This window comes from Neophocaena asiaeorientalis, unplaced genomic scaffold (assembly GCF_003031525.2).
Source record: "Neophocaena asiaeorientalis asiaeorientalis breed wild unplaced genomic scaffold, Neophocaena_asiaeorientalis_V1.1 scaffold225, whole genome shotgun sequence".
NCBI classification, from domain to species: Eukaryota; Metazoa; Chordata; class Mammalia; order Artiodactyla; family Phocoenidae; genus Neophocaena; species Neophocaena asiaeorientalis.
The window spans coordinates 7,250,956-7,270,869 of record NW_020172364.1 but is presented as its reverse complement, the minus strand read 5'-3'; the positions used below and the strand labels follow the sequence as shown (position 1 = coordinate 7,270,869).

Below are 19,914 nucleotides of genomic sequence, written 5' to 3'. Positions count from 1 at the left end.
CTAAGACACTCTGCGATAAGACAAGTACAGACACAGACAGTATTTAGAAAATATGATAGCAATTTAATAGAGTAATTTATTCCTGTTAAATCTAATAATGGCAAAACTCATTCTTCCATTTTGTATTGTTTATTTCATTTTCTTAGTAACTAATTTTAATTGTACTCTATGGAAATATTGGTCTCCAACAGATTAGGGAGAAAACAGAAAATCTGAAAGGCACTGCTTTGAGTCCAGGTTCAAGAACCACCACTTCTTCTCAAAAGCATTCCCGATGTTCTCGATGAATAGAGCTTTTACATTTTGTAACACTTGACCTAAGCCTCTCTTATGCCTCGTAACTTTCTACCTAGAGTAGCAATTGTTTGTTTTTCTTATCTTTTCTAAATAATTCCAACCTCCCTGAGGATAGGTTATGTATCTTTAACACCTCATACTTGGTGTATAATTCATAAATTCACATTACAAAAATGGAATGGATGGATTAACCACTGATAATTATTCACAGGTTTGGAGAGAGAAGTTAAAAAAAATATAAAGGGAACAACTTTTCATAAATAGGGAAAGGAATGAAAGCACAAAGTTTAGATACTACCCGATTTCACATTTTGTAAATGAACATTTAGATCAGTGAGAGACCTGCACAAACACAGAAACCCGATTTCTGCCTAATAAGAAGCTAAAAATTGTCAAAAAATAACTTTTAAAGTCAAATTTGTATTCAAGAAACTCTGCATTACCCCTGAAATTTTAGTCCAAGCTAAACAGACATCCCATTTACAGCAGTCTCACAAAGCAATTTCCAGAACACTCAGGTGTGTGTGTACATGCATACCAGCTCCAACACATGCAGACTCAAGGCTTTTACCAGTGGAGCCGGTACTATTCCTAATTACTAATTAAGGAAAACAGAACACAACCTTTACTTCAGAACTCAGCCCTAGACCCCACTCACCAAAGTATTCATCGGCGGGTGGATTTTCCATGTCATACAGCATCTTCTTGGTCAGATGCTCGAGCTCATCTTCAGGGCGGAAGGAGGAAGGGACAGCCGGAGGCCCCATGGATCCTGTTTGTCCACTCTGAAAGGCAGAAAACACAGATTCCTTTAAGTGCAACCTAGACATCAACCAAGGCAATCAGGTAGTGTTTGCACTGTAGAGGAAAAAGCACTGGATGGGGCCGTTAGGAGGCCTGGGTTTAATATTGGTTTTATCAGCTACCCAGTGTCTGACCTTGGGGGCACTACTTTATTCACTTGCCTTATATAGATGAGCCATCTCTCAGGCTTAGAAATCCATGTTTACAAAGAACAGGACTCTGTTTCATTCAACAATTGCTAAGCAGTCACTGTGTGCCAGTTGTAGATTTATAAAAAGAAGTTGAAGAAACTGAGTCTCTTTCCTTACAGAGCTTACGGTCGAGTAAGAGATATAGGCACCCTAGTAATTAAAGATAAAGCAACTGTAGAAAGTACACAATCAGAGCACAAAGGGGACTCCCCCGTGGCCGAAGAGGAAGAATTCCAGAGGAGAGGCATCAGCACAGACTAGGATTTATTCAGCTAAAGGAGAGGAACCATAAACGTTGCAGGTTTTTTTTACATTCAGGTGAGGAAGAAGCCAGGTGGCATAAGGAACTCCTATGTATAAAGTCTGAGATAAGAAAAGAGATGAATATTATTGGGTACATGGGGTCCACAAAGTGAAGGGCCTTGTGTTCCAGTTAAGGAGGTTGAGTAACCCCCCTGCCCCACCCCACCAGACCACCCCTGCACTGCAAACCACCAGATGTCAAATGAGGAGGTAAATCAGCAGCGGTAAACACTAGATTGGTGTTAAATAGGCGGATGTGCCTGAATTAAAGCAACGCAAGGGAACCAAATGTCAGGTGCTTGAGGTGATCAACCGAGAATCTAAAGTATGTAAAGAAAGAAGGAAGACCAGAGGCCAGATGTAAAATAGCTGGTGCTATGTAAGTAAGAGGGAATTTGGTAGATTTTCCTTTGCCTATATTATAACTTTGACCACTTCCGATATTACACCCCAGTATCTTCAAAGTATTAAAAATAAAAAGACTGTTAAAGGTTTAGAAACATCAGTGATGCTATCCCCCATGGCAAATGGGAAGAGCTGACACTGGGAATGCACTGCCTTGATATTATGCGGTCTTAAAATTGTTGACCAAGAGTTTCTCCTTTCATGAATAGTTTACGAGAATCAGTTCAACAAGACTTGAAGCTGCATATTCATTCACCCGTTATCTTCACTATACCAAATGAGTTCTTGGATGTGAAGAACAAATCCTTGTACAAAAGTTTCATTATTATTACCAGCAACATTTCAACAACTAAGAAGGGTATTAATTACTTGTGTTATGGCTAGGGCACGAAATGCCTTCTAAACATATGTGGAATTGTTGATCGGCACCTATTTGGCCTTTTCTCTCTAATTATCTTTCATCTGGCATCTGCAGGATCATTACCTCAATCTACTCATTGTGAGGTAGAGAAATTGACACCCAAAAAGATCCGGCAGGGTTAATTAGGATAAAGCCAGGATAAGAGCCCATCCTAGATTCACTCGTTTGTCCTAAACATTAATCTCAGGGCCTCCTCTAAACTGCAAATAATGCGTGCCCTCTTGAGTTAGTGTGAGGGTTAAAGAAGCTCTTGACTCATTCACATTTGTTTTGCTCATTAGTTTATGCACACGTTCTTACAGTGCCTATTTTGTGTACCCTCTGCAAGCATCAGGGAGGAACACAAAGACGTTTTTGACACAGTCTTTGCCTTTGAAAGGACTGGAGTCTAGTGAGGGTGAAAGACAGACACAAATGATCATCAGTTCTATAAAGCACACTATATTGGGGGGAGTGTATGCAGATATAAACATTGGAGGAGTGATTTGCTAGTATAATTAAACTTCAAATTGCTCATATACGCTATCAACTTTCAAGAAAATTTTACAGAAATATTCATATAAGAACATAAAATTATTGTGGCCAGAGATAGTGAAGGGATATATGGTGTGGCAGTGGCATTGTGGTTGGAGACAGATTTAATGAGGTGAGCTTGTGAACCTGTCTGAACTTGAGACCCCCTTCTGTAAAATGGGCTTGCAATGCTACCTCACGGTCTTTGTTAGAATTAAGATGAGATAGCTTGCATTTCATGCTAAATAGAGCTTAACTACTTTCAAGCCATGGCAACAAAGGGACTCTAGATCCCCCAACCTGCCTCTGAGGGAGGGGACTATGCCAGTTCAGGTGACAACATTGAAGACGAGATAGGAAAATTATCTACAACTTGTTTTTGCAGGTTTGCAATTAAGAGAGAACTTGAGCCCCAAATTTGGTATTACCTGACTCTAAATTCTACGTATTCTTTTCCAACCAAACATTGCTTTCCATAGAGAAAGTGCTAGAAAAGTATGAAATATTAATGGTGGTGGCTGTTTTAATTTAAATCAACAACTAGTAGAGAAAATCTGATAATTCCTGCTTCCAGCCTTAGGGTGAACCCTTAGGGAGTGGACACAATTTATTATTGCTTGGCCCTAAAATCTACTGGCTTCCCTTTTCATATAAACAGAGGCAGCAAGAAAGCCAAGTCTGTCCTCTGTAAATCGGAGCCAGTAATTGAGATTCTACCTTTAGCACTTACATTTCAAGCAGAGGCCTAATTTCAAAGTACTTACCTTGTCAGTATTTCACAGATTTTAAGAAACAATACATATAGTATACCTTTTATTCTACAAATACTCCTTCCTATTTGCTTGCTATACTGTTTCTGAAGTTTGGAAAAGGCTCTTTTCTTTTAGATTCTAATCTCATATATTGCTGATCTTGGATTCCTGGTATTCCTTCTGAATAAAGACCCCCAGGAGATCATCTCTTCCAGTGTTTCTGGACCTTATTTGGCTAGAGAACTCTCCCCACTGTCCCCACCTCCAGTGGGTAATACTCAACCTCTGTGGAATACATAGTGGTAAAAAGTCAAGTTCTTCCCAGTTGTCTCTCACACCCAGGAAAATATAGCTCGGGACTTTCTTCAGGGTTCAAGTCTCGTAAGTAGTAGTTGTTTAGCACTTTCTCACTGGGATGAAGAGATCCCTTTCAATTTCTCTCTCTCGGGAGTGCTTAGGACTCAACACATCCTAGGAAAAAGTAATAATTGTGTCCAAATCATTTTTAAATAAGCAGCTTCTAAAATTGTGTCTGGGCAATAAAACACAATTGAAAATTTATAAGTGGGGGGTGAGGGGGGGCTGGCAGGGGATGTGATATATTATTTTGTTTTTTATTTCTTCAGAAGTAGAAATATGAATAGTATCAGCAGTATATTCATTGTGACATAATAACAGTTCCTTGTATCTGTATGACCCTTTTCAAAGTGCCTGCTTTCACATATGTCATCTCAAACGCTTATACAACAGCCCTGTGTGATATATCATCCTATTTTATGGATGAGGAAATTGAGGCTCAGAAAAGATAACTGAGCAATGCTGTGTGCAGTACCAGCCCTGAAAGCCAGCAGAGCCCTGACTGAGACTAGGTATGCTCAGTTGGCCGTGTTTTGGCTCCACTTCAAGGCCTCGCTGGATTCCAATATTGTTATTTCCAAGCCTTCCAGCTCTATCACTATAGTCATTTGGATTTTAAAATAGTGATTGTATTATCTAATAAGCAAAGACTTTTTCAGAGTGGAGGCTTACTGCTAAATAGTGAAACAAAAGCACTGCAAAACAAATATAAACACAGCCTCTAGCCTTTTCTAAGAAAAAGACATTCTTATAAGTATCAATATTAATCATTAATATGTGCATTCTTTGAAATGCCTGGACCTCCTAGTAAAGGCAAAAAAAGAAAAAAAAAAAAACATTACATGACCCATAGATGAAATTATTGAGAAATAAATTCCAGAGAATTCCTTCAAAATTCTCTTAACATACTTTTCCTAAGGGAATGCCAAGTACCAAGCACTATCATTATAAAGTCAAATTATTCAGGATTCCTGCCTCTGACAACTCAGTTTAGGAAGAGAGAGACATGAAAATAGGTAATTACCATAAAGTGTAAGTACAAAAACACAGGTATGAACTCAGTGTTCTGAGATAACAGAACACTGCCAGAAAGGAGGTGACCACTTAGTTTGATATTGAAGGATAAACTGGATTTTACCAGATGAAAGAAGAAAGGAAGAAAGAAAGAGAGAGAGAGAGAAAGAGGGAGAGAGAGAGAGAGAGAGAGAGAAAGAAAGAAAGGAAGAAAGGAAGAAAGAAAGAAAGAAGAAAAGGAAAAAAGAAAGAGAAAGACAGTAAAGATATTCCAAGAACAGTATGTATGAAAGAACATGGATATTAGCAAAAATGTTAAGAAATAGAGGAAGAACAGAGCTAGGATGAGGCTAGAGAAATGGGTTGTGGTCAAAGTCAAGACTGTTTTAGGCAACAGATAATCTTTAGGAGATTTAATATGGTGGGCTGACTTTTACTAAAGTCATGCTTCTGAACTATGCCTATTGGCAAATATCGTATACCCAAAGTGAATGATGACTTAAAAAAATGCAACCAGACACCAATTTAATGGTTAATATGCTTTAAAAGAACTCTGATACGTACTATGTAAATTTGCTAACTCCTCAGCAAAATGTGTTTCCTCTTCCTTCTGAGCACACAGCTAGACTATTTTCCATTCTCCCTTGCAGTTAGATACAGCCATATGAGGCATAGGAAGAAAGGAGCTCACTCCTGGAGGACAGCCATCCACTGACCAGGCTGGCTTGCCTCAAACTGTTACAGAAGGGAGACTGGAAAGAAATATGCTCAGAGGTTAATGGTTAAAAGAGATGGGCAGTGGTTTATATTCCTTTTATTTATACTTTCCTTTTTCTACAATGAAGATTTTTTCCTCAGATGTGAAAAAATATATTTTTTTCCTGACACAGAAGTGTCGGGACACAGAAAATGTCCAAGTATCTACAGCCGACTCTTCTCTGCCATGGTTCTTTCCTTGCTAGGGGCCCAGCTGATTATCGTTCTGGGGAAGGCCTAATATGAATACCACGGCCAAATTTGGATCTAGGCCCCTGGTAAAGGTTATGGATGAGACTGTGCAAAAATAAGGACTGTTTCTGCAAACAAAATGCATATGGACAGAATCTACTTGGTGAGCAAAAAAACTCTGCCAGATTAAGAACAGCACAAATAACAGTATCCATCATACTTATATAACACTTCATGGTATTTGAAGTGTTTTGTATTTTCTTACATCAGAACCTATTAAGTCAAAAGACCTATTTATCTCTCTAATCTTAGTTCCACCTTTCACTTATCCAGTCATTTGGATCAAATCATTTCTATTCCCTGAGCCTCAGTATGTTTATGTGTAAAATGGTGTTTTCAAAGATTCCTTTGATTTTAACTCTATCACATTTTTGTACCCATAATATGCAGATATTTATAGATATTTATAGTGAAATCACAGGTATTCATATTTATGGCAGCTTTGTAGCTTATACAAACAGACACACTGAGCAAGTGGAGACCTCATTATTATAGAGATTTCCATTTACATGAGGACTTAAATCACTTGTCAGCATCCCCTGAAACAATCTAGAACTTCATTCAGCATTCTAAATCTGAGTAAGCAGCTGGCAGGTCACAGGGTTTCTGCAGCCTACAGAACTTTCACTACACATGGGGCATGAAGTCAAGAACATACAAAGGTTAACCACCCTTTCCTACCACCACCCTTCCTTGGGTGGGGAAAGCAGAACTGTCCCTCCTAAAGAGAAAAGGAAGCATGGTAAACAGCCTACACTAAGGTGCAAACAGCAAAGACCCCTAGGAGAACACCCACCTCCTTGAATCTTTGTTACCACCAACTTAACTAATTAAATGTACGTGTTAAGAATCCGTATTACAAAATGGCCACCTAATCTGTCATCACATCAGCCTCTGGGTTACTCTGATGTTGACCTCGCCATGGGCTATTTTCCTCCCATGAGTCCTTACCTGTTGTTGATTTCCTAGTTACAGAGTGCTAGGTAACTGGAACTTAGTACAAATCTGAACCTTACCAGAAAAGCACTGCCCAGGCAGATACAACACTGGGAAAAGGCAGCCAAGATATTCAGAGGGATTACATGATAATGAATACTCTGTCACTCTAGGTACCAGAGCTTCTCATTTTTCTTGTCCATTTGCAATGATGTACAAGAGGTTCCTTCTCTCAGAGGGAAAATAACTTCAATTACACGTTCTTGAAAAAAGAAACACTGAAATTATCTTCTTTCAAATGGTAGAATTAGCCCCATTTTGAGCTGAAAGCCTGCCAGAAAAAATATATTTCTGATATTTTCGTTCTTTTTTTCTCCCCTTATTTAACTGTGTCAAGTTTGCAGTTTGCAATTTCCTGAGGCTGCTTCTACTTTCTGACTCTCACTGAATTATCACACTCTACACTCAACATCTCACTGTTCAGTGGAAGGAGCACCCCACTTCAGGCCAAAGGCAGATGATGTGCTGGACACCCGCCCTGCTTCAGGTTTAAAGCAATGGGTCTCAGAGAAGGAAGGGGGAGGAGGAGAACCACTTATTAACAATTAGAAACCCACCAGTGAACAATCCTCACAGCTGTATGGGAGCAGAAAGGCATGTGCTTAGTTCTTCTATTCCTAAGGTCCATTTTCTTGGAGAATGGATGGTTAAGGGCACAAAGAAGACCATCCAGAAAATCTGACTTTAAAAGTTTGATTTTACCTTGGAAATCCATGCCAGTTAGTCTTCAACTTTCAAAAGGTTTGTTTTCTTACAAGCCGTTTTTCATATTCCCTTTCTCATGCCATGCACGGATGCCCCTAAATCACCCTTCTTAGGCCAAATTTGGAGTCATAGCCAAGGACTGATGATTCTGAATGACAGCCTGGTGGAGTTGCTGGATGTCACCGCAGCCAGGGGAAAGTGCTGGGTGTCCACCTAGGGGCTGTGGTGTTTGCACACCAGAGAATTATGGTAACATAGGCTGAGCTGAGAGGTAGTGGCTTCTCTCCATGCCCACACCACCAGTCCCCAAAGTATGAGGGTAGCCTTAAGAGTGCCTCGCTTGGAGCACGTTTATTTCGGGCCCTGACAGCTAGGGCACCATTTCAGTTCCCCAAGGGTTTGTTTCTCTATTAGACTTTTCCATCTATAAACTGAAAGATACTAATATCTAATTCATATGAGGAAGCTCTGTAAAATATTAAACAGAATATTGTGTTTAAATTACAGTTGCGGTTACCAGGAGGGACACCTTACAAACCACTAACAAAGAAGATTTTCTTCTTGGAAGTGGAATGTCTGCAGATAATAGTATCTCTCCAGTAACTTCACTCTTCTATCTGCTGATAAAGTACTTCAGTCTAGTCTATTTGAATTTCACATTAATTGTCGTAGCAAGAGATGTAAGTCCTCTGAGTTTTTTTAATTGTAAACCTTGAAATACATGACATTTGGTGAAGGTATGCTTTGCTGGCTCTCCAAATTGTTAAACTCTCTACATCTTAGCCTTTGGCACCAAAGATAAACAGTAAAGCAGAGCTCATGTTTGGTTATTCAGAACGAAGTAGCCTCCCTTATGTGTTCCTGCCTAGATGAGCTCCAAGCAAAAAAGGCATAACCACATATGCTCTCCCACCTGGTAGGCAGGTAGGAAAGGTCAGAAGCAGGAGTCCCAGATACTCAGGGTCAGGGAGAAGCTAAAGCAAAGACCTCTTACCAACCCGCTTCATAGTTCTTGTTTCATGACTCCTTCTCTCCATACTCCCATGTTCTCCATACTTTCCATCCTTCAAGAAGGCAGGCCTTCCTTAAAGGAGAAAGCCAGTGGCCTCTGTGGCAGATGCTAAGATCTCCATCAATCTGCTTCCTTCTTATACACCACCATACATGATTCCTACACAAGGCTACTAGAAGCTATTTCCACAGCACGAGAGCTAAAAGCTACCTGCATTTCTTTGCTCCATTAATTAGGCCGATGTGTGCTCTGCAGAAGGGATCTGATACAACAAAGAAAAGACAATGACAAGACATTATTTCCATTGGTAGGTTTCACCTCAACAAGACTCAAGACATAAAAAGTTTGATGAATGGGATGAACTGTTGTTCAAGGTTGCATTTTCAAACAGAACGAGGTCTCGGTCTTTGCTGTGCTCCACTAGTACCTGGCAGTGACTTCCGCTGAAAAGACATTTCATCTTTATTTGATTGCCTGGAACGATGCAAAGGGCTAGCTGCTCCAACACTGGGGAAAAGTGTTACCACAATGCACTACTTTCCATGCACTGTCCCACAGAAAAGCCACCCTCAACCAGACATCTTACTGTTTCTCTTACCAGGGCTCCAGCCTTGACCATGGTTCTAATTCACTGGGGCTTTACCAATTCCTTACTGTTACATATTTAGATTGTTTCACAATTCTTGTCATTATCATGTTAAAAAAAAAAAACCAGAAGGATATTAAAATAGTACTATCTGATAATTCCAAATGTATACAAATATATATGTAAGGGTGCCAGCATGTGTGTCTATGTAGGTACAAAAAAAGATACTTGAAGAAAAAAATACCAACATGTTAACAGCTCATGTTAGGATGATGGGAATATTAATTTTTTTCTTTAATATTTTAAAATATCTAAATATAGTAAAACATGGATGACCCTTAAAAAATAAGAACTATTCTTTACAAGACATGGGATTTCAGTCTTGTCTTTAGCATTTTCAGACACAAAGCCAGAAGAAAAAGAAGAATGTAAAGTGGGGACAATTTGTTGAAAAAAATAAAGGCACCTAGATTTTCAGTCAGATATGCACAGAAACACTTTCCTATTATACATGCTGTTTCTATCTAAGTGGGCTTGACAGATGCCTGAACGTGACACAAGACACTGAAATAACATGCAAATCAGTTTTCGGTTTTAATATGCAAATATGACGCTTGGCACATCACTTTCCATGGCTGAGGTGAATTTCTGTTTTTGAGTTTTTCGTGGGAAATGCACGCCAGCAAACAAATGGTTAACTCCCCATATTTCACCTAACACAAGGTGGTTTTCATTTGAGTCAGAAAGGTTCTTGCTCAGCAATCCAAGGCACTTAGGATGCAAAGGGAGGGCATGTGTTTTGTTCAGTAACAATGCCACCCGCCACAAACAAGTCCATCCTCTGACAGATGCACTGATCACACTGGATTTCTGGGCCTTGGCGGGGAGGCAGGCAAAGTGTGTCCATGAGAATAACAGAGAAAAGGTTTTTTGCTTGACCTGTGAAAATCAAATCAAAGTAGCTCAATGTGGTGGGAAGATTAGCTTCTGGAGACAAAGACAAGCAAGGAGTCAAAAGTCCTTGCTTCCAGGATACTGAAGCAGTGTGAAAAACCGTACCCTCGGTGAAATCTACATTAAATTATCCACAAATGCTAGTAATTAGGCATTATGGCAATCATCAAGATAACTGAGGTGTATTCAATATCTCAATTACTGGAATTGAAATTCCAGTTCAAGGAATTTATAATTCAGTCAAGAAATCAAGGCACATGAGGGAGAAATAGAGAACGAAGCAAAACACTGACTGCTGATGGTAATCAGTATGGTTTAGACACTTAAGAGTATAGGCTCTAGGGGCTGGCTACCTGCTTGGATTCAAATCCCACATCCACCACTTACCACTAGTGTGACTCAGGGCAAGATGCTTCATGTTACGAAGTATTAGTTGCATAAACCATAAAATGGGGTCAACAGGATGCACCCCATGAGTTAAATGAGATGGCCCACGTAAATCATTCACTGCCTGCACAGATTAAGAGCTTATTCTTATCCTTAAAGATATGCTACACGGTAATAGATACCACGTGAATACTCCAATGGATGATGTGAATTTAGAGGAAAGAGAAGTTACAGAGGACTGGGGCATAGCAAAAACACGCCACGGGGGATGAGAAGATTGCACTGGGGCTTGAAGCAAAGGAAGAAAGGCCTTTGCATTTCCACACTCCTTCACAGGCAACAAGGAACTCTGGGGCAACACACACGCACGCTGCATTTTATTTAATGCTTTGCAAGGCAGGAATGTGTGTCTTCTGTACAAAGAAACAAACAACGTTAGTGGTTTGTTAAGTGACTATGTTAAGTGACTTAGCCAAAATCACACCCATAGGAAGGGGCAGAGCCAAGATTTAAACAAGAGTCTTCTGATCCCAGCTTACTGTTTTTCCACTAATTTACAGCTGCCTCTATATATTCATTTAGAAATATGAAACTTACATGATCTGTCATAAAGATTAATCAAGACAGTCAACCTCACTGATTAAAGCATGATGCTAATTATATCAGAGGTTGGAGACCAATGTGGCCCCATTTACTTTCAGAAACATTGATTGTGGTGTAATGGAGAAAGTGTGGGCTTTGGAAGCAGCAAAAGCTGGTTCAAACACCAAGTTATATCCCTTATTTTGCATAACACTTCACAAGTTTTTTTAAAGGTCTCTTAGAATAATCATCTTCATTTTTGGGTGGGGGGCAGGCAGGAAAGAGGGAATGCTTCCATTTCAGGGCCGTTGTAATACCTAAGATGACACATGGCATGTGCTAATATTTAATAGGGGCTCATGACTTGTATTAAATGCTCACAAACAGTCTGTCAAATGTGAGCTATGGCTACCCTTCAAATGTGGCAGAAAGGTGGATGAGGGAATATGAATGACTCAGTGCCATTCATCAGCACTGCAGCAGAGGGGGAAATAGATCACACCCTGATGCTGAATCTAAAGGTCAATAGCATTGAATATTAACTGATCAGCAACCTTGATTCAAATAACAGTAATTCTGTTGAAGGAGTATCTCCTTCCATAAACTCTGAAAGGTAGAAATATGTCAGGATTTAATTTATATTATTTATTGATTTATAATTGATGACACTGAAAATAATTAAGGTATCCTGAATAGTTCAGCAGGGACCAGACAATGTTCAAAAGACGTTAACTCATTTAATCACCGCAGCAGCCCCATCAGATCAGAGATTCCAATTTTACAAATGAGAATACTGAGGCACAGAGATCACCTTGACGGTACCTGGGGACTTGGAATCAGAATGCACTCATCAATCCAGAAAGTGCATGTTTAACCATCATACAACTGCCTCAGCCTCTCAACCCATCTGCATTTTTTTTCAGAGGGATTTTATGATCTATCTACTTATGTTTAGGAGAATTTAATCTTGTATTATGAAGTCTTGAACTATCAAAGGAAACTTCCTAAGGGACAAATACCAACAATTTTTTTTTAATTGAAGTATAGTTAATTTACAGTGCTGTGTTAATTTCTGGTGTACAGCAAAGCGATTCAGTTGAATATATGTAAATATATTCTTTTTCAGATTCGTTTCCCTTCTAGTTTATTACAAGATATTGAATATAGCTCCCTGTGTTACAGAGTACGACCCTGTTGTTTATCTATTTTATATATCGTAGCTTGTATCTGCTAATCCCAAACTCCTAATTTATCCCTCCCCTGCCTTTCCCCTTCGGTTTCCATCAGTTTGTTTTCTATGTCTGTGAGTTTGTTTCCGTTTTGTAAATATGAAGTATTTACTGTTTAGAAAGATGGCAACCTAGAAAATAACAAGCGTCCTGGGTAATTCTGATGTAGGCGGACTGAGCACAAGAAGTAGAGAGACAGGGCCACTTTTGATGTCTTCATTCACGATTCAGCAAGAGAAGTAGAACTGCTCTTCAAAAGACTACTTCCTTTATCAATCTCTGGGGGGTAATGCTAAATCTTAAAACAGTAAAAAGAAATGGTAACTAGCACCGTACTAGAAGTGAGCAAAGGAAAAATCATGTAAAGGGTCATTAATACTCTGATATAAAAAACTAAAAGACAATACCATTTCCTAGTGACCAAAGTAATAATTTTTTTTCTGCTGGGTTAAAAGTCCAAGCGTGAATAAAACACTACGCAATATTCTATTCTGTAAGAACTTGGGCCTCACCGAAATGTAAAACGCTGTAGTCTGCGGTAGTCTACTGGGAGGTAACTGTAGATCCCCGGCACTCTCTAAGCATTCCAGAAACAGAACACACTAGAGATCATTTAGTGGTAGGTGAATCCCCTCATTTATAAGGAGAAAACGGAGAGTCAAGGAGGGGAACTGAGCTGTCCCAGGTCACCTAAAAAATGAGTGGTGGAATCAAGAAGGGCTCAAATCAGGAAAGAGGTCTATTTTGAAACTAGTTCGTTCTTTTTCCACCGCGAAAGATGCACCCAGCACAGTGATGCATTCTCGATGCCCTATAAAGTACGTTCCCTCTTGGCACGACTTTGGGAGCCCTCACCTCCATTTATGCAGCATTCTGAGATCCTGAGATGGAAGCTGCTTTAACGTGAAAATCATGGCTGTTATTCTCGGCGAGCTTACACAGACTGACAACAGCTGGCACAAACAGATGTGGTCCCCAGAGGAGTCTGCAGGCTGTGCAGGTGTCACCCCCATGCCAGTCTCCTTTTCCTTGACTTCACAAAAGGTGTCTCTCCTCACATGATGCAGACCCCACAAGCCACTTATCGTCACAGGGGAGTCCAGAGTCCTAGGCAAGTTGGCCTCAATATCTCCCCTCTCTTTTTGTCTTCCTTTTTGTCTTCCATTGTTTCCTAATGACATACATGGCTTTCTGAAAGAAATACTTCCTTCTGGTAAGAATTTTCTTGATCCAGGGCCTTATTCAATGCCCAGGGATTATAATAATACCATTTACGGAGTCACTTACTGTCTACATGTGTTATCTCATTTAGCCTCTGAAATAATCCAACTACACGAACACTTTTGCTACCTCACTTTACAGATGAGGAAACAGACACAGAGACTCCAAAGAGCTTTGCTCAAAGTCACAAAGCTGGTGTGAGAAGGAGCTAGGATATGTATCCAACCACACTGATTCTAGAAACCGCCTCTCAAGTTCTAGTAACTAGAGAATAAGACCCAGAAGGATGGGGTTGAAAGTGTCACTATAATAAGAATGAAGTGGGGTGGTTAAGAATCCACCTGCCAGTGCAGGGGACACGGGTTCGAGCCTTGGTCCGGGAGGATCCCACATGCCGTGGAGCAACTAAGCCCGTGCGCCACAACTACTGAGCATGCACTCTAGAGCCCGAGAGCCACAACTACTGAGCCCACGTGCCACAACTACTGAAGCCTGTGCGCCTAGAGCCCATAACCTGCAACAAGAGAAGCCACCGCAAAGAGGAGCCAGTGCACTGCAACGAAGAGTGGGCCCCGCTCGCCGCAACTAGAGAAAACCTGCGCACAGCAACAAAGGTCCAACACAGCCAAAAATAATAAATAAATAAAATTAAAAAAAAAAAAGAATGAAGTGGATTTGATATCATTAAGTGCCAAAAACTTACAAACAGTTATTGTTATAACACCACCATGAATATCATCAAAAACTCTATATGTTTCATCATCACTGTCATGCTAACTACCCTCGCTGATAGGTAGGAGGCAAGTTATTACTGGCTTTATTCTTTTTCTAACCAAGAGACATATTGCAGTGACTGACCCAGGTCACTCGGCAGGCAGTGCCTCCACCCTCATGACAATGCTGAATGTTATGGACTCAGCTCACATTGCTTCTTGAATATAAAATGAGCTTGTGGGAGAAGAACAAGTACAAGATGTTACAGTACATCAAGCACATTAAAGATCACATTGTTTCACATATGAGATGCAACCTAGCAAGTTCCTAATAGCACAGAAACTAAACATAACTGAGCAGATGATTTTAAGTAATACATTTACTCAAAGCACAATTGCCGAGTGCCTAGCAAGTGCTAGAGCTAAAGAAATTAAAGAAATAACTGAGACATGGCCCTGCCCTCTAAGAGATGTAGTAGGAAATATTAGACATCTGGAAATATATCCAAAAATACAATAACCCAAGTTAAATGTTTTAATCAATGCTACCAGAACACAGAGAAAGAGGAGGTGGCCATTGGGAAGATGAAGGCACACTCACAAGGGAAGGTGGCATTTTAATCACGTCTTGGATGAGTACGGAATTTGGACATGCAGAGATGTAGCAAGAATGACATTCCAGGTGAAGACCCCAGGAGGGACACACGAGAGAGTCAAGTTGATCAGTTATCATCTTTCATTTCAGGTAAAAATCACATGTAATTGACCTTCGGCTCTTCTGCCCTCTATGTTCCCTTTTGTTAGTTTCACTGTGCTGTGCACGAAGATGTCCGTAATACTTGAGTGAAAGTGAGGGAATTGTCTACTGGGACATCCACCCCTACGTGAGGCTGCAGGAGGAGATGTCAACAGATCAGCCCATGACCTCTGCACAGCAGGTCAGCTGCTCCAGACCCGAGTGCATACTGCTAACTGAAATGTTTGCTTTTCGCTGCTGATCTTAAAAAAAATGATTGCTTTAGTGAGAGGCTGAAGAAAATGAGCATACAAGTAGCTGTGATGATTTCTGACGCCAACAACTCAGTGCCTAGAGGAAGGTCAGAGTAGAGAAACATGGGGGCCCTGGGATTTTGCCGCAAGGGCTGTGCCAACACATAAAAGATGAGAATCATGATGGAAACTGTTTATTTATTTGTTTGTTTATTTGCTTTTGCAGGTTCCACAGAGGGATATGCTGTCTTTAAGTAAAGCTTGGCTGTACGTTTTCAGGAATCCTCCCCGTTTGCCCCTTAGAAATCTACATAGGCATCTATGTTCCAGTTGATATGAAACACTGTCATACAAAACCAGATTGAAAAAAAAACCTAAATGTGCTTTACTGTCTCTTTAGCTTAATCTGCAATCTTGGATAGTAACTAGGAGTCAAAAATTACTTTCCCCAACTAAGAAGTCTTTATAGGAAACAAACACAGAGCAGCCTGGTGGTTAGGAATTTTAGGTCCCTCTTTGCCATAAACTTGCTAAATTCAACTTAGATAGTCATTTCCCCTCTCTGGGTCCGGTTCTCTCCAAGCTAAGATTTATCGAGTCAGGACCTGTTCTAAATGCTTCAAATGCCCCTCACCCTCCCAACCTCCTGCTCAGGTAGTTACTCTTACTCTTTACTCAGCGATGAAGAAACTGAAGCCTGGAGTTGTAAGTATAGTGCTCAAGGTATCACAGCCAGGATTCAAATACAACTACAGTCCATGGCCTTGACTGCTATACCATGTGTGGTATTATGCGTGTTGCACTGTCGGTGTTTTCGCTTCTCTGTTTTCTAAACTTGTGGCTATGTTGCTCTCATAAGTTAAAATTAAAATTTATTAATCCAAATCGTATTTACTGAGCCGGCACAAGGTGGCAGATATGCATGAGTCAGCACTTTGATTAGAAAGGTGAAGATAAGATTAGAAATGCAAAACACCCCACAACACAGTAGCATAAACTGACGTTAAATGTAGCTGGTACTATTTCTTCTCTATGGAAAAGACACAGACAGACGTATCCTAAAGGGTAAGAAAAAGGGTCTTGGATGAAGATAAACAACAGTGATAAGAGGTAACCATAATTACCCACTAAAAATGTCCAGGCATTGTACTAAATCAATGTTCTACAAATTACATGAAATAGCATTAGACCTCTTTCTTCAAATGAGGAAACCAGAGGCCCTGGAAGGTTAGACAGATTGTCTACAGTCTTGCAGGTAGTACAGGGAGAGCCAATATTCAAATCCTGGACTGTCTGGCTCTAGTGTTTGTGTTCTTAACCACGAAACTACCTCTAGAAGAGGGAGGATGGGGAAGGAGAGAAGAATGCTGTGACTATTCTCCTATTCTACCTGCTTCTGACTACAGGGATTTTGGTGAGTATTTATAGAACCCATCTATATTTCACACTGCTAGTTATCATCCTTTAAAATGTGTTATTGCTTGCGCTCGAAGGGAACACAGAAATTAGGCCAACCTCTCACTTCCAACTTGTAGATTAAAGAAACTTGGAACATTTTGCGGAATGTTAAAAAAATTAGAGGTAAAATTGGGAAATAAATGAAAACGTCTCTTTAAACGCGTGGAGCAGTCCCTTTAAAGCCATGTATTTTTCACTTCGAAGGGTATATCACACCTGCATTACTATGGCAAACTTAGAAGCTTGTCAGTTTAGCTTTGCCAAGTTCTAACTTCCAAAGGGAAAGCCTAACCCACAGCAAACAGCAAGGAGGTCAGATGGAGGCTGAGATGTCAGATACTATAACACATACCAGAGTCAGAGCCAGAGGACTAGGGTTTCAGCCCTAAATCTGCCCATACTAGTCACATGACCTAGCATATGTCACCTGATCTCTCTAGACCTTATTCTGGACCAAGTGGGTTCTACCTATACTTCACAGAGTAGGTTTGAAGATAACTACCCTTGGAAGCATTATAGAAATCTTTAAGAGTTTGTCAAATGTAAATATGGTCAATATATTGAAGACATGGTCTATGATGGAACAGGTTTACCTTGTGATCAGTCAGGGAAAGAGAGACAGTGATTTCACAGGTCAGAGAAGCATATGAGTCTTAAGAACCCCATTCTGCACTGCCCACGCTCGCTCACTGAGTCAAAAAACGAACCCAGATCTCCTGACATACCATCATGGGTTAATCAGACAAAAACGTACTAGTATCTATCCTCACAGGTTCTCTGATGTAACAGCAAACCTCTTACAAACACATAGCACAAGGAGCTTTATGACTTTGGGCAAGTCAGTTTACTTTTGTGGGTCTCAATCTCCTTGGTGACTAAATGAATACAGTAAAGTGTTCAAATTCTGACCATATGGACTTCAGAGAGATTTTATTAGGAATGAGTGACATCATGAATTGTGAAAATGTGAAAACAACAAAATGTCAGACAAAGACCAGGGACAGCCAACGCCACCCCTTTAAGCCACTGTGGGAAGGACTCAGTCACTTGCGAGTACAATTATAAGCACAGGCAAATCAACTTCTCCTGCCAAGAAGTTCTGTTGCCCTTGATGAAGTGATAGCATTTTGGCCAGAGAGAAAATTTCGTCATTTTCCTTTGACTTTGCTTCTGACTTTTACAAGATGCACGCCTGGGATTCAGGGACTGAGGATCCACAAGGCAATACAGTCCTGACTGCAGTTCACAGCCTAGAGTAAGCAACTTGATCACTGCCCAAGCAGAGAAGAGATCTGCCAGCTATCGATCCTAGGCTGAAATCCCCCCAACCTACAGGCACCAGAGTACACAGGCCTTCCAACCAGCCAGACATCAGAAGTGTACTTCTGGAAGCCTACCACAGGCCAGGCACTGTGATACAGAAACAGGTTACAAAGCTCCTGCCGTGTCACGCACATCCTATCTTCTCATTGAATCTTTCCACATCCTCAGTGAGGCAGGCGCTAAGAGCCCTGATTTACGGATCAGTGAACTGAGGTGCATACAATAAAAATAAATAGAGCTGGGATTGGAATCCAGGTTTAACTCTGAAACTTGCACTTTTTTTTTTCAGTTGAACAAAAGTGCCTGCCCTCCAGGAGCTCACAATCTAGTGGGAAAGTCAGAAAGGCAACTCAATAGACTGTGAGCTCCTTGAGGGCAAGGACCATTTTTTATTCTTTCTTGTATCTTCAGAGCCAAGCGTGGTGTCTGCCATGCAGAAGGTGCTTAATTAGTGTCTGCTGAATGGATAAACCATAATCAGATGTTTTCTCTCTTAAAATACAAATCCACTTACGCCACTCCTCTGATCTCACACACCTCTGCTGGGTGCTCTTTGCCAATCCCCTGAGAATTACTTTACAAAGTTCTTTGCAGCCTGCCTTCATAGCCTCAACTTTCACTATTCATGCCCCTCCATATGCCCTGTGCTCCATTTCCCTAACCTCCAACCACCTGGCCATGGAGGTGGCCGTCAACAAATGTTCACTGAATGAACACACGAATATGAGAAGGGAACGATCAGTGCTATGTATGAGCCCTGAATATAATAACGCCTTGTGAACACCGGGGTTAGATTTATCCATTAGGAAGCTTCACAGAAGACAATGGATTTGGGCCATCTAACTCTAAAATCTCAAAGGCTGGATGACATTGCATAGGGAAAATTCAGTCCATTTTTTTTTTTTTTTACTATTAATTAGACAAGTGACATCAGAACAAAACATTTTTCTTTAAATCAGAATATAAGCTGTGGCAAATTGTATCTTCTCCTCAAGGATCTGGGTGCAGGGCCAAAAGCCCATCAAATGCATTATTGTTCTTCCTCTCCTAAGTACTCAGGGAAAATTGAGTCTCATCTGGCATGCAGTGGCTCTCAGCAAGGTCATGGTTCTTCTGCGGTGGTGCCTAGGGCAGTTAAGGTAAGAACTGTGTTTTCAAAAGGAAGAAATTTCAGTCATCTTTGAAAATAAGACACATGGTTAGCCAGGATGGCATGGGAACAGTCCAGGCTCTGGTCAAGAAAACAGAAGGAGTAGGAGAAAGCTGGAGACACTCCTAAGTTAGCCCTTCCATCCTTGAACCCCGTATTGAGTAGACCATGATGCACTGCCCGAGTAGACAAGAGATCTGTTCCTACAGGACTGTGAGATGTCGGGCATCGCTCAGTTTGCTCATCTCTAACGTGAGGCAGCTGGAACTGAACTAGATGATTTCCCATAATTTGGAAACTGGAAATGAGAAAGCATGGAGAAAAGAGATAAGCTGTAACCAAGCATATAAATCTAAAGACTCCTTAGAAAGCCACAGAATTCCTTTATTATTTTGACAGCAAGCCAAATTAAGAAAATCTGTCCTTTCAGAGAGCCTGACATTGAGGCGCTCACATCGGTACATATACTTCACCTCAGCACGCACATACCAGGTGCCTTTGCTGGTCCCCAAGCTAGAGTCATAAAGCCCCTGCTTACTATCT

At 40.6% G+C, this 19,914-nt stretch overlaps 1 protein-coding gene across 3 annotated transcripts in view; it reads right to left on the bottom strand.

The window, feature by feature from the left end:
* The window catches only part of LPP (LIM domain containing preferred translocation partner in lipoma), a 625,613-nt gene that overhangs the window by 168,146 nt on the left and 437,553 nt on the right, over window positions 1-19,914 (bottom strand). For all 3 annotated transcript variants that reach the window (XM_024767394.1, XM_024767403.1, XM_024767412.1), the window contains one exon: window positions 956-1,082. In XM_024767394.1, the coding sequence (XP_024623162.1) occupies window positions 956-1,082 (127 nt within the window). The remainder of the gene's footprint in view (window positions 1-955; window positions 1,083-19,914) is intronic.